The sequence below is a fragment of the Coregonus lavaretus genome, assembly GCF_964263955.1.
Source record: "Coregonus lavaretus genome assembly, chromosome: 40".
Lineage (NCBI taxonomy): Eukaryota > Metazoa > Chordata > Actinopteri > Salmoniformes > Salmonidae > Coregonus > Coregonus lavaretus.
The window spans coordinates 2,627,734-2,644,126 of NC_140027.1; the positions used below are offsets into that span (position 1 = coordinate 2,627,734).

The 16,393-nt window shown below is 42.1% G+C and overlaps 1 protein-coding gene across 2 annotated transcripts in view; it reads left to right on the forward strand.

Moving 5' to 3' along the window:
* The first annotated feature begins 4,285 nt into the window (after positions 1 to 4,285).
* LOC311113710 (netrin-1) overlaps positions 4,286 to 16,393 on the forward strand; it is an 88,407-nt gene continuing 76,299 nt past the window's right edge. For both annotated transcript variants that reach the window (XM_084157015.1, XM_084157016.1), the window contains exons 1-2: positions 4,286 to 4,569; positions 4,852 to 5,917. In XM_084157015.1, coding sequence (XP_084013141.1) covers positions 4,903 to 5,917 — 1,015 coding nt within the window. In that variant the 5' untranslated portion in view covers positions 4,286 to 4,569; positions 4,852 to 4,902. The remainder of the gene's footprint in view (positions 4,570 to 4,851; positions 5,918 to 16,393) is intronic.

A 16,393-nucleotide genomic window follows, 5' to 3' on the forward strand; every position in this document is an offset into this window, starting at 1 on the left:
CATGGATAAACACGTGTTTCATTGTTTTGAATGTTGGGCTTTGACTATATTTATTACTAATCCAAATAGTATTTTGCCTCGTCTTTGCAAAGGTAGTTTTCACATATCACTACCCGATTCACTTGAGAGAAAATACACTTGAGAGTTTGTCCAAGTTCAAGTTAGTTCACACGACAGAGGACAATTGAACTCTGAATTGTGATGAATAATAAAAGGAAACTAATAGAAAAAACTAATACTTTTAGTTTTAAACTGACTTCCTAAAGTTCACTATCTAAATAACAACGAACCTCTTTTGAAAAATGAAAAATGCATCTGGGCTCATTGGGACAGCCATTGTTCCAGGTCCAATTCAGCAGTTCTGTCATTTTCTCTGCCCACTCAGCTGTTTTCTTCTCACTCAGAGCAGCACTTAGTCTCCCTACTTCCCCTGAAGCCACTTTGACTGTGATTTGCATTTCATGTGTTACGGTAAATCCACCCTCTCTCTCCCCCTCTCTCTGAGAGGGAACAGGACCCAGTAAATAAACAGTAAATTCATGAGGTTCACGATGAAGTCTGAAGTCTATGATTACTATAATAGCTCTAGAAAGGTCAAAGGTGAAAATGATATCATTTAAACTGGCTTTAAATGTACATTTGAGATATTGGGAGAAGAGGCCCAGTCTAATAATAAAGATGGCTCTCCACTTGCGGTTCAACCAATGAAGGCCACTATTGCACAGATGCCGTCATGCCAATGAGATTGAATAGACCCCACTAAGTACAGTAGCCAGTCAGAGTAGCCAACCTACAACAACAGTGGTGAAACACTGCCACCTCCTGTTATGAAGTCATTAGACTACAGCAGTGGTGAGGACATTGATGTGGGTTATCATGAAACTTCCTTCGTTTTTTGACTTCTCCACAGAATATCAAAAGGTGCCAGATTAATATTGGTCAATGTTGGATAAACAGTACTACATTGTCTCAACGTTTTAAGTCAGACTGGTTTTACAGGTCATGGTGGGTGCATTTTTGTTGTTGACGATGATTTGGAACAAACTTACCAAGTTCCATCCTGTTCCCACAAGATGACGCTCTTTCCACAGCCTCAGGATATCAACGTGCTACAGGTGCTTGACAAACAATGCAGAACATCAACTTCCCACTCCACAGCCATCTGAAGAGATAAATGCTGCTGATGTTATTGTACTGGCAACTTAGTTAAACATTCCTGACAGCCACTCTAGCATAGGTGTTTGCAAATGTCCATCAACGCATGCCAAACAAAGCACTTTCCAGATGTAATCTTTGCTAACATGCTAAGTCTTTTGCCCATTTATTAGCAGCAAAGATAAATACACTGAAAGCATTACATACAGGCCTATTAGCGTAGGCGAAATCACAGTTCCAAGGTGTAAACGGTGAAATGTATGCTCTCCATACCTGTGCATTCCCACTTCCTGGTCACCTGTGTGCCTACACACATGACCCATGACCCAAGATATAGAGCCCAACAGTGAAGGTGTCATAATACCCATAAAACCTAGCGGTCAAACAGGGAAATGGTTCCAATCATTTTTCCACCATTCATTTTTCCCATAGGGAATTTTAGAAGCACTTCAAATAAGGGCTGTGTTTTGTATAGGCTTACCCTGGCATGACGTTTTGATAACCATGTAAATGTCTCTCGGACAAGGTAACTTTTATCAATATATTCGGCTCTATTTACTCTCAGATTTGAAAATGTTTTTTTAGCATCACAGTAGACATCATGCAAGACTACAAATCCCTGCAAGCTCCTGCACATCATTTTTAGCTGCAAACTGGTCTCAGAGCATTTGTTTTATTCTGTATGTAAATCCGAGACACTCCATTTAGTATGATTTGTTACAATTCGTATGGTATGTATTAATTTGTGGATGTCCATCACCCATTTCGTATGATATGTTACAAATTACAATTTGTATTATATGTCAGGAATTTGCAAAACGTACAATATGTTACGAATTTGCTAAACGTTTGATATATTATGAATTTGCAAACGTACAATATGTTACTCAGTTGCAAAACGTACAGTATGTTACAAATTTGCTAAATGTATGATACAGTATGTTACAAATTCTAGCTAGGTGGCTAACGTAAGCTAGCTTGCTAACGTTAGCTAGGATAGGATTTATGGTTAGGTGTTAGGGTTAAATTTAGGAGTTAGGTTAAAGGGTTAAGGTTAGGGTTAGGGGAAGGGTTAGCTAAAAGGTTTAAGGTTAGGGTTGGGGGAAGGGTTAGCTAACATGCTAAGTAGTTGCAAAGTAGCTAAAAAGTAGTAAGTATTTGAAAAGTTTCTAATTAGCTAAAATGCTAAAGTTGTCTAGATGTTGGAACATTGCTGTGGGGACTTGCTTCCATTCAGCCACAAGTGCATTAGTGAGGTCGGGCACTGATGTTGGGCGATTAGGCCTGGCTCACAGTCAGCGTTCCAATTCATCCCAAAGGTGTTCGATGTGGTTGAGGTCAAGGCTTTGTGCAGGCCAGTCAAGTTCTTTCACACCAATCTAGAACAAACCATTTCTGTATGGACCTCACTTTGTGCACTGGGCATTGTCATGCTGAAACAGGAAAGGGCCTTCCCCAAACTGTTGCCACAAAGTTGGAAGCACAGAATCGTCTAGAATGTAATTGTATGCTGTAGCCTTAAGATTTCCCTTCATTGTAACTAAGGGACCTAGCCCAAACCATGGAAAAAAAGCCCCAGACCATTATTCCTCCACCAAATTTTACAGTTGGCACTATGCATTCGAGCAGGTAGCATTCTCCTGGCATCTGCCAAACCCAGTTTCATCCATCAGACTTCCAGATGGTGAAGCTGGATTCATCACTCCAGAGAACGCGTTTCCACTGCTCCAGAGTCCAATGACGGCAAGCTTTACACCACTCCAGACGACACTTGGCATTGCGCATGGTGATCTTTGGCTTGTGTGCAGCTGCTTGGCCATGGAAACCCATTTCATGAAGCAGCCAATGAACAGTTATTGTGCTGATGTTGCTTCCAGAGGCAGTTTGGAACTCGGTAGTGAGTGTTGCAACCCAGGACAGACTATTTTTACGTGCTACGTGCTTCAGCACTCGGCGGTCCCGAACTGTGAGCTTGTGCAGCCTACCACTTTGTGGCTGAGCCGTTGTTGCACCTAGAGGTTTCCACTTCACAATAACAGCACTTACAGTTGACCAGGGCAGCTCTAACAGGGCAGAAATGTGAGGAACTGACTTGTTGGAAAGGTTGCATCCTATGACGGTGCCACGTTGAAAGTCACTGAGCTCTTCTGTAAGGCCATTCTACTGCCAATGTTTGTAAATGGAGATTGCATGGCTGTGTGCTCAATTGTATACACCTGTCAGCAACGGGTATGGCTGAAATAGCCGAATCCACTCATTAGGATTTGAAAAAAATAAAAGATGTATGCACTCACTAACTGTAAGTCGCTCTGGATAAGAGCGTCTGCTAAATGACTAAAATGTCAAATGTAAAAATGTGAAGGGGTATCCACATACTTTTGTATATATAGTGTATTATAGCCATTTTGCGCTCCATGTAATCCCCAATGAATAGGCTGTGGAAGCATTACACGAGATAGAATATGTATGGTCTCCACTGCATTTTCTCTTCAAAAATGGTCAAGTCAGAAATATCGAAATAGGCATATTTTATAGTGGTCTTGAGCAGTTCATAAAATATGCACAGAAGCCTTGTAATATTATAGAATAGGACATACTTGTTTGTACTTTGCACTTCGTTTCTATGAAGGTTTGATAATTTAAACTTTTTGGAAAACTGATAGGCCTACTGAATGGGGAAAAAACCCATCAAGGATGCGTAAAATGTGCTTAATAACTCTTAATTAACAAGTGAATCTGGGTCACAATCTAAATTATGAAGTACAAATGCACCATAATTCCCCAGAAAGAATAATAGCAGTAGTAATAATAATAAATAGATTAAAAAACATATATATTAACCTAATAAAAGGCTAATGTGACAAAGTCAATATTCATGATGAAAATAAAAGCTGCCATTTCGATAAGAAATATGAAAACAACTTCAATATGGAAGCCTTGGTTTATATAATCTACGTGATAATCAGATAACCTCGATCACTTTGTTGTTCTTGTTATCGATAAACTACCAGTGGATGTCGTTGTTCACTCCTTTTATGCGCGAGTGTCACTCCTCAAGATGACCTCAAGCTCTGCAGACGCTCCAATCGTCCTTCACTTTCTATACAGTCAGTGCGGCAGACAGAGATAGAAGGTTAGAGGGAGGGAGTGAGAGAGTGAGTGAGTGAATGAGAAAGACCGGCACACAGGGAGTGAAACAGACACAGGGAGAGTAGCGGTTCTTACATCTAGACGCGTGTAGATATTTTGCTCCCGGAGATTCCAAATAAAACAAACAAGAACACAACAGCTCGCGCTTGTGACAGGACAGGCACCCGACAGAGAGAGCGAGCCTGCTGATATTTGAATGACTTTTCTGTCTAGTTGAATTATTATTCCGAGGAATAGTGTCATATGTGGAGATTTCTTAACCTCGTAAGCCGATTTATTTCACTTAATAGGTGCATTATGATAGGCTAATGTTATAAATCGATACATTTCTCCTGACAGTGTGTTCATATTAATAACGGTTCAAATTATGTTTTATGTAGGCTATTCATGTGATGGTAATCTATATGAAAATGTTATTCGATCTATGTGCATGGTAAATTCAAATATCTATTGAGGTGTTGCTTTTCTATTCTAATTCATAGCTTTACATCTGCAGTGCTCTTTTGGACATCATGCAAAAGTGTCATTTCTTATCTGTCTTTTCAGGGAACGGCTGGCGTTTTTCAGCGCACGAGACACTGAAGAACAAGGAATACAATGCTAAGGATTTTGGATACCGTGGTCACTGTCTTGACGGTTTCCTTTGTGGTCGAGGGTGTGCTCGGTGGCTACGGGATGAGCATGTTCGCCGCGCAAACATCTCCCCCGGACCCTTGCTACGACGAGAACGGTAACCCAAGGAGATGCATCCCCGATTTTGTGAACTCCGCTTTCGGGAAGGAAGTCCGCACTTCCAGCACCTGTGGTAAGACCCCGGGTAGGTACTGCTTGGTAACTGAGAAGGGCGACGAGAGAAATAGGAACTGCCATACTTGCGATGCCTCGGACCCTAAAAAGTATCACCCACCGGCATATCTAACGGATCTCAACAACCCCCATAACCTCACATGTTGGCAATCGGAAAACTACATCCAATACCCCCAAAACGTCACCATAACACTGTCACTGGGCAAGAAATTCGAAGTCACCTACGTAAGCCTGCAGTTCTGCACACCTCGACCCGAATCTATGGCTATCTTCAAGTCTATGGACTACGGCAAATCTTGGGTACCTTTCCAATTCTATTCCGCCCAGTGCAGGAAGATGTACTCCAAACCGAGCAAGGCCACCATTACCAAACAGAACGAACAAGAGGCGATATGCACGGACTCCCACACGGACATGCACCCTCTATCCGGCGGTCTCATTGCCTTCAGCACTCTGGACGGCAGACCGTCGGCGCACGACTTCGACAACTCGCCGGTGCTCCAGGACTGGGTCACCGCCACGGATATCAAGGTGACGTTCAGCCGATTGCACACTTTCGGTGATGAGAACGAGGATGACTCGGAGCTATCCCGGGACTCTTATTTCTATGCGGTGTCCGATCTGCAAGTTGGCGGTCGATGCAAATGCAATGGCCACGCTTCGCGGTGCGTAAAAGACAGGGATGGAAACCTTGTTTGTGAGTGCAAACATAATACGGCGGGACCGGAGTGCGACAGGTGCAAGCCTTTCCATTATGATCGGCCGTGGCAACGCGCAACTGCTAGAGAAGCCAACGAATGTGTCGGTAAGTCAAAACATTATATTTGTCTCCAAAAATCATCCAAATTATCTTTAAGCACTGCAGCAGTTTCCTCTCCACACAATGTCTGTATCACAAGCAAAAATACCTTTGGCATAAATTGAATTATTTGGTGACTCTTGTTTGGACAGTCATGAGTGATTTGGCTGTTTTTAAATTTGGTAATCTTTGTCAATTCTGGTGAAAAACAAAGATTCAGATAGGCCTATTATTTTCTCTGGATGAAAGTTGTCGAAATACCATAAGAGTTATTTGTATTGTCATGAATTAGAAATGGGATTATAGCACATCATTTTACGCCCCATCAAGTTCACACAATTTTATAAAACCTTCTGTGTAATTTAGGTTTCCAACTCCAAGGCTCGAGGAAAAATTGCCTATCCTTTGTTGTAGTTTATATAGTTATGGAAAACAATTTAAAATCCTTATTAGTATTAAAATGTTATTATAATTATCATTATTATTGTTATTATAATTTAGTCTCGAAATTAATTTTTATAGTTGTAAGCATTTTATTAGGCTATGTCAATTTTTGTCTGATCAGCCCACGCTGTATTAATAGTCCATGCTTTCATTAAAACATGATACTGATGTGATTTGAAAATGTAGGCTATCAAAAACAAGGCTGTACGGTTGGTATAAATCAAAACCACTGTTAGGCCCAACACAAAATGCACTATTTTAATGAAATTATGTCGCGCGTCCTGCACATAAAAAGTCACATGCAATGAGTTCTCAATTTGAAAACCTTAAAGGCCGTTACCGCCATAGCTCAAATGGAGGTTTATAACAACCACCCACTTCAGAAAGACCGCCACATCACAATGTCTAATCATGCACAGCATTGAAATGTTTCTCATGGGGCAAATGTACAGTTCCAACTTCATCACTGCAATAAAGCGACGCACTGTAATTTATTTAAAGAGCATTTAAACTGCCCCACCACAGTAATTGAACACAGACTTCTCTGCCCATTTAATTATCGTTTGAATCAAAGTTAATTATAGGTCTAAATTACGTTAATTGATGTATCATAAAACGATTTTAAAAAAGTATATTGAAAAAAATCCTTATTTCAACCCGAAACCATTATGATTATTATTATTATTATTGTTATTATATCAAATGTATTGCCATTTTTGAAAACAATAAAATAGGAATTTGCCTTCCTTGGAAACAATTTGCAAAATGTTAATCCACCTATTAAGCCTTAATACTCAAATAAATGTGATATTATTAGGCAATCATTATTAATTACAACCATAACACGTTATCATTACTATTGTAATCATTCTAAATATTATTAATAGGCTATTATTAGTATTCATATTATTAGCTTTTTATTATGTGCTGGTCTTCAACGATATCATCGGACATAGTTTATGAATGTGAACACTTTAGGCCTACAATAAGAAAAGTAATCGTAGTAGATATGGATTCCTATCTTCAATGAACTGGCCCTTTTAGATGTATGCTTTCCCATCTGTCCCCATGAAGGCAAATAAAGCACATGGAGGAAGTTATCACATCGGACAAAATACGGCCACTTGGCTGTGTTTTGTGGCTTTCATTGAATTCATTCAGTACACTGTTTCCAACACCGAGGCTACATCAGCTGCTATAGAGATAGGGACAATGCAGCAGCAGGATCAAAGATATGGTAGTACTTTTTATTGCCAGATATGCCTATGAACCACTTAAAGATAATATATATTAATGTGTAGATGAGGAGAGAGAGAGCATGCAGGAGCTTGGTGAGAATGTGAGTGCTCCTACTTTAGATAAAGGAGAATTAATTATTGGAAAATTGTAGTCTGACATTGACTCGGCTGTGTTTTGACTATCTAGCAAATATTGTATACGATTTTATCATGATGATGGTGGTTAAAAGTTGTGATTATGTATTGTTGATGTAGGCGAAGATAATTGATTCCTTGTTAAATATCTCACCCCTTATAAGCCAAGTAACTGCCCTATACATGCATGCTTTCAAGGTTAACATGAAAGGTAGGCCTAGTGGAGGATGGTTCCCCGGACCATAGTACCCGAATGACTTCATCAACTGCATTGCTGCATAATGTATGTGTCAGTACTTTATATCAACTCTGCAAATGTGCACTATTTCATTGACATTGTATACCCAACATTTATAATAATAGTTCAAGACTCAGAGCATGCAAGGGCATCTCTTAGGGCATGCAATGTGGATGCAAATAGGCCAGTGAGTCTCAAGAGACAATGCTGATGGAAAAGATGAGGATGATGATGAAGGTGGATAAACCTCGACTTCTCTCTGTAACCCACTCTAGATTGGATTTGCGATTGCATGGCACACATGAATTATCATGGTGTGAGGAGGCTCCTCATTCAACCCCATATTGTTTGCATCAGAGAGCCCTACTGTCGACCTGTAGTAACATGAACTGAGTCAAACTCCCCTTTTGTCTTTATGTCTATTTGACTGTTGTCGGGGGAAAGTGGAGCTGGATTGTTTGACAGTCATCCATGGCACATGTCGACTGTTTTGACACATAGCAGGTGTTTAAAAGGGTTTTGTTTGCTGTTTGTTTCCATTCCCACAGCTCAGAGTGGTTCTCTACGGCAGATAAACAGGCTTGAGCCTTGTGGAAATATCTACGCTCTTACTATAGTGACTGGCTACGAATACACTTTGGAGACAGTCACCCCAGTTGTGTATAAAATTGTGATGTGTTACCACAATTAAGAGGGCTCTGAATCTGATAATATATCACTCTCAATATATCCCGATCGCAGCCCTCCATATTACAGGCTACATTTCTAAGCCCTGCTGTCAAATCCAAGATTTATGCTAGTTGGCCAACTATGAGAAACACAGAGTGACAATGATTAAATGAAGTTGACCAAATAGGTGAAACACAAAGTGACAAATGAATACAAATAAATAAGTGATTGTCAGTGGCGGTTTCTGTGAGGAGGAAAGGAAGGCTGTGCCTTCCTCTTTGGTTCACCAGGGCTCCCATCCTGGAAAAGCAAACAGACTTGTTTAGACACAACCCCGCCGCTATAGGAATGAAGAATGAATTGTTCCCCCCCTATCCCCAGTATCCTTGACACTTTCTTTTTACTGGACCAGCATGTGTGTGTGTGTCGTGTGTGTGTCTCGCACGGATCCACAAAGGAGCATCACTCACTGTATCCATCATTCTGTCAGCAAGCACACACACACACACACACACACACACACACACACACACACACACACACACACACACACACACACACACACACCCTGTAGCAACACATTCCTCTGGGCTGTTTGTGCTGCGGGCCGCCTGCACCGTCAGACAAGGCGTGGAAATGAAGAGCGAGGTGCGGAGGGGTGCTGGGGTCGCACACCTTCTGCTGAAGCAAACACCGCCTCATCTCTCAAACAGGGAGAAGAATGGTCTGCCTGACACCTCTGTGTGAAGGAAGGCTCCTAGGGTTTTTGAGAGGGTGAAGTGGTTGTGGATGAGGTGGAGTTGGAGCAGTGTGTGTGTGTGTGTGTGTGTGTGTGTGTAGTATAGTGCTGTTGTCTGTTACCACCTGTAATAGCAATTAGTCACAGGAGGTTGGTGGCACCTTAATTGGGGAGGACGGGCTCGTGGTAATGGCTGGAGCGGAATAAATGGAATGGTATTAAACACATGGTTTCCATGGTTTCCATGTGTTTGATACCACTCCATTAACTCCATTCCAGCCATTATTATGAGCCGTCCTCCACCCAGCAGCCTCCACTGCAATCAGTAATTAATTGTAGCATAAAGATATGACTAGAACAGAACACAGCTTCAGGAACAGAGGAGTGATGTCAAAGCGAGATGTACTGTACTGTATGATAAGCTTTGCTATGAGCTGCTTGTCTGGATGTGCTGAAATATTGAACAGTTCCAGCACTATTTGACAGTCAGTAAATTGAAAGATTCCAACTCTCTCTGAATCCTCTGCAGTCATAACATGTTCTCAGTTACAGAGTTTATCTAGTGTAGAATTCAAAAGTGATACCAGGTGGGGAAAGGAAACGTCATCAAGACCAGCATCTTCTTCTATGGTGTGTGAAACACAACATAGGGATAGGTACTTACATTTTATTATAGAGATAATGATAGGCACTTGTTTTTTATCATGGTCCAAAGAGCCAATGGCTGAGAAAAAGAAATACGTACAGCCTAAGCCCATGCAGTTAGTCTGTCAGGATCTCTCTCTGGATGATTATCTTTGTCCAAGTCCTTGAATCTTGCTACTTGCTCTGTCTTTGACTGAACCTTGATATTGGTTATCATATCTATATACAGGTCTAGGCATTCCACTACAAATAGCTTTGCATTTGTGGAGTGATTATAATGCAATTGGTCTTACAAAAACAAAACACATTGAAACAGGTTGCATGTCGTCTTCCCTCCTTGATGTGCACTTTGCTGATTAGTCCGTCTGAGTCTTAAAGGACTTTCATGCACTTCTGAGTGCACTTCCAGGTCCATTTGGGATATTGATTCTCACAGGCCACAGGGGAGACCGTCTTTGTAATCTAATGCAATGAGTTTCAGAATGGAGGCATGGAGGAGGAAGAATCGTGGGTTCAATATCAATTCAGGTGTGACCAGTCTCGGCCTGACAGAAATGGCCGGATGGATAGACTGTCTCATCACGACTGTCTCATCGTGTCGAATTCGGTCGGAGTCAGCAAGGATGCTCAACTACCCAATTGTCCCAATTTAATCAAATAGATTCCCTTCCTCTTACTTAAGAACTCTATCAACTCAGAGTGAAACTACAGCATCTGAAGGAGAATGAAGGAGACGCCAATTCCGCTCATGGTAATGAGGAAAATGTGTTAGACCCCTAAGACGATCACTTTAGGAGGAAGGTCTTTCAGATACAGAAAATGAAATGCAAGACTGTTCCACTGCTTTTTCTGCCTGAGTTTGTCCTGTTTATTAGCTTCTGGTTCCATAGCTTGAAAGTGTTGCGAAAAGGGGTCTTGAATAATTCAGAGAGATTAAGAAGAATGCTTGGAGGCATGCAGAATGAAGGGACGGATACTGCTGCAGCACAGAGAAAAGTAAAGAGATTGAGGGAGACTACAATAGAGACTATAAATGAGAGAGAGAGAGAGGGAAGATATAGAGAAAGAGAGATGGAAACAGAAAGACAAAGGGACAGGAGAGAGTGACATATCCAGGGGCTTTTGGGGACAGGATAGACTTTTTTGATAAAACAGGCTTTATCTTTTCTTGAGAACCACTTCACGGTAGTTTTTCTACTTGTTCATAGAGTGGGTGGAGGGGGCGGGGAGGGGGAGGGCCCTTCCCTCAGTTCTAGAATTTTGTTGGCACAGAGATAGCATATCAGTGACTTGGCACAGACATCGCCTCAAGCCCCGTCCAAATCTCCATGGATTTCCCCCCCCCACCCCCCCGATAAAATTTTTTTCCCCCCGTAGATAACTTCACTTATCTAGCCTCAAACCGCAACATCATCTGGCCGATTTGAGCAGACCTGCCGGTTGTCTCGCCTGATTACGTCAAATAAATACGCTCCCAGGTGTTATTCTGAACAGTTTGATTGACAGGCGAAGATGACTGTGGTGGTGGATTGAAATTGAGATTTGACGCCCCTTCAGGTAATTGGGCTTAAATGCTCTAACCACTTGCTTAGAGGAAACAGTGTTTTGCTGAGATGTCATTTTGATAGAATCTTCCCTTGTTCCATTGACGGAAGAAAGATCAACAATGGCATGATGATATGTCAGTAATTAAAACGTTCTTACCTGAAATAACTAATTCATGTTTTTGGAAATGGAAAATGGTTAACTACAATAAAGTTAAGCATTTTGAGAATGTCGGTTAGATTGTCAAAATGTAATAGACTAGTATTTACGTTCATATGGGATCCTGCAGATAAGATTTAATGGAAAAACAAAGCAACACTACAAAAGAGAGTATACTGTATTGTGTTGGCTTTTCAGACCTTTCATTTCATGTAGGGGTTTCTACAACTGAGTAAAACAGCAATAGTTATTAACAATGACACCATGATGAGGGATGATGACCGAGCTGTGATCTGGTTAATGTTTGAGCTGCCACCAAAGGACCTCCATCCTTTATGAACCGCCAAGCTTAATCTTCAAAGGGCAACCGCCGACCGTCAAACGCATTGACCATCCCGACACTCACCACCCGACAACGCCAGGCAGACTAAAGGAGTGAGAAACAGAGGTGCGAAAAGAGTGTCAAAGTAGTTTGCACTTTGCACCGTGGCGTATTCCCCTCCCTTCCCCCCTGAAGAATCCCGACCCCCGTGCCGGTAGTTCAAACAGGTGAATGGCCTCCCTCACGCAATGAGGACCTCCTTCCTACAAAGTGTTATCACTGTTTTACGACTTGTTTTTTAAACCACTGCATAACACGTTATTCAGAGTCTGGAGTAGGACGCACTCTGATGACTCCTACTTTTGGTTAACTGTGCTATACACAGCCTTGCACCTTGCTCAGCCACTGTTTAAGTTTAGCATATGCATGCAGTTACATATGGTATGCATGCCTGCAACGTCACACACACACAAAACCCATCAAACTCAATTGTGACCATAACTTTGATTCTTGAAACCAGCCACAGAAGCAGACAGCCAAAACAGTCAGCCAAAACAGACAGCCAAAACAGACAGCCAAAACAGACAGCCAAAACAGACAGCCAAACAGATAACTGTAAATCGTAAAACCTCCTCCACAGTGAGAAACCACAGGTTAGGTTTCGGAGGAGGCCCAGACCTCCCGCCTGCGTCTGTGCTGGCCAGGGGCCACAAAGGATTCTGTTGCATTGGGGCCAGGGCTGTTTCCAGCAGGGTGTCCAGGACCATTGCAGCGGGGCCACAGCAAATTCAACCTGATGGCTGGCAGGACAAGCTGGGGCAGGCCAGGCTGCAGTATAGGCCCATCTGTATCTTGTTTAAACCTAGTAGTGTGTTACCATCCACTACTACTCTGCTGGGCGCCGTGTGTAACTAATGGGAGAATGTGTTGAAATATGAGGTTACTGGCTCTGTGCACAAATGCTGCTGCAGTGGTGGCCTGAGTAAATGTGTATGCCAGTGAGAGAGAGAGAGGGAGGGAGGGAGGGACTAAATGAAGGGTGCTCTTTGGTTAGTTTTTGAATTCTCCTGTAAAGGGGGTTGGGATAGATTGTAAAGGGGGTTGATATAGATTGTAAAGGGGGTTGATATAGATTGTAAAGGGGGTTGATAAAGATTGTAAAGGGGGTTGATATAGATTGTAAAGGGGGTTGATATAGATTGTAAAGGGGGTTGATATAGATTGTAAAGGGGGTTGATAAAGATTGTAAAGGGGGTTGATATAGATTGTAAAGGGGGTCGATATAGATTGTAAAGGGGGTTGATACAGATTGTAAAGGGGGTTGACATAGATTGTAAAGGGGGTTGATATAGATTGTAAAGGGGGTTGATATCGATTGTAAAGGGGGTTGATATAGATTGTAAAGGGGGTTGATACAGATTGTAAAGGGGGTGTATATAGATTGTAAAGGGGGTTGATATAGATTGTAAAGGGGGTTGATATAGATTGTAAAGGGGGTTGATATAGATTGTCAAGGGGGTTGATATAGATTGTAAAGGGGGTTGATATAGATTGTAAAGGGGGTTGATATAGATTGTAAAGGGGGTTGATATAGATTGTAAAGGGGGTTGATATAGATTGCTTTGAGTTTGAGGCATCTCTTTTGATCATCGTAGTCTTTAGACAAAATGAATTCAGTGGTCTGTGACAGTTTCAGTATCAGTGCCAGATGAGTTACAGTAATCCATCAAATCTGTTTGACAATTAACTCATTATAACATTCTACCGGGAGAGTGCTCGCACGGAAAGATGCTGTGAGAGACAGCACTTTTATGGTTTTCTTAGCACGTAAGGGATTCCATACAGTAGCTAACTGTACGGCGTCAATCACTTTGACAATAAGATCATGATGACATTTTACATTGGTAGCAAAGAAAGACACATTGAAACCTGATGGCTTGATGGTTTCTTGGACCTTTAGAGGATCCATACTTCACTGTACTGTAAGGGCCACATTCACATCTGTCCAGGACGGTCATACTGTGGGTCCTTGAATGCATAGACTGTACATACTAGGTAAAAATACATAGTCAAAATACCCCCAAAGACAGGGACCCCCTGGGTCTTCTTCCCCCAGCAAGGTCAACACGCGAGCGGGTCAATCTGTGCTAGTCAGAGCCCCCTTGTTGGATCTCTCTGTCTCTTTCTCGCTCTCTCTATGACAACAAGATGAGGAACTATCTGTTTTTGACGATTCACACAGAGACCATTCTGGTTAATTTCCCAAAGACTGAGTTCATATGAACTGCAATAACTCACTCAAGAAACCTTGTGAAATGTATGCATATTAAGAGTTATATTCTATTGTAATCTTGACGAACTGAAGATCTTGAAGCCATTAAAGTCTACTTTGGCCAGACGTCTTTTTAAAGGGGAATTTGGAGCAGGTTGATGCAAAGTGAAAGGGCTGTTCAAGACGCAATTTCACTTTGACGGAATTCCAGCTTTATCCAGATAACAGATTTTGACAGGATATTTTGAATGGAAACACTTTATATATGGAGGAGAATGTCAGATGAGGAGAATAGATGCTGGGGCTGTTAACACAGAAAACAATGATTAGAGAGGGAGGGTGTGTGTGTGTATGTGTGTGAAAACACAATTTTATGATTGTGCAACAAAATGATACTGCAACAAAATAATTTCCCCCACGGGGACAATAAAGTCAGTAAATGAAAGAGAGAGATGGGGAGAAAGAAAGAAAGAAAGAAAGAAAGAAGAGTATTGGCTACTGATACCATGTGCAACAGACTACAGGCTCCTGGCACTACAATCTATACCATCTCTTGTGGAAAGACATTGTTGCTATAATACATTCCACAACCTTTGGCAATGCTCACGCCATAACGCTGAGGGCTTGTGGGATGTGTTTGATTGACAGAGTAGCAAAAATGCATTCAGAAATCTTACAGTTGAAGATTTTTGAGGAATTTCAGGCTTCTTTGGGCAAAGCCTACATTTTGGAGCTTTTTGTTTTGTTTTTGCTGGTTAGGGTTAAATGCATAATGCAACACAGATACTGCTGATGGTATGTGTGTGTGTGTGTGTGTGTGTGTGTGTGTGTGTGTGTGTGTGTGTGTGTGTGTGTGTGTGTGTGTAGCTTGCTTGAGTACATGTTCCTGCTTTGACTCTCCTAGAGACTAAACCTTGACCCTGTTTAGAGAGGCGGTTTGGTGGGAAGCCATATTGTTGTGTAGAAGGAGAATATTGCATTTCCGCCTTGGCTCTGTGTTTGCTTCCACTCATCGGTTGAAGTCCGTCCACTGTCACTGGTTTATCGCATGGTCCGCCATCACCGTGTGTGAAGTCATCACATCACGGCCTCCAGAACGGGTTGGCGGTTGGCGGCATGGAACACGTGTTCCGCTTTGATCATTTTGGTGCGTTAAAACGTCACTGTCTTAATGTAAAGCAGACTCCCACGCTTTCTCATTCAGCACTCTCACAGCAGCTGGAGCTAATTGGGTCGGAGGATGACGGGACTTTGCGTTAACCAGCAAGGCCTTCTCTTTTCTTCTGTTTCTTCTGTTTCTTCTCTTCTGTTCCCTTCTCTCTCCATATTGGCCCAACTGAGAGTGTTGAGTGACTCAACACTAAGTGAGTCTAAGAGAGTATGGCCTACCAAAACGCTGCAGGCGTAGACGCGGGAGACGAGGTGGAGTCCTGGTGAAATTGAGGCGGAGAGAAAACCGAACGGCGCTCCCCTCAGTTCTATTGGCAACTGTCCAGTCAATCGATAATAAGGTGGATGAGCTTCGTTCTAGAGTCTCTTATCAGAGAGACTTGAAAAACTGCAATATTATATGTTTTACTGAAATGTGGCTGGATGATGATGCTATGCACGTAGTACTCGGTGGATTCTCCATGCAGTGGCAGGATTGTACAGCGGCTTCGGGGAAGTCGAAAGGAGGCGGAGTGTGTTTTTTCATGAATAACAACTGGTGTGCTGCTTCAAGTGTGAAGGAAATCTCAAGCTTTTGTTGACCTGATATAGAATACCTCATGGTAAGCTGCAGACCCTTTTATCTACCAAGAGAGTTCTCATCCATAGTTATGATGGCTGTCTACATCCCTCCACAAGCCATCACTACTCTGGCACTCAACGAAATGTATGGGCCCATAAGCAAACAAGAAAACGCTCACCCAGATGCAGCGTTTTTCGTGGGCTGAGATTTTACCGCGTGGAGACTTAAAACCGTCCTACCTCACTTCTACCAACACGTCTCCTGAGTCACTAGGGGCGTTTACTTTCTAGACCACTTTTATTCTACCCACAGAAATGCATATAAGGCCCTCCCTCATCCTCCCT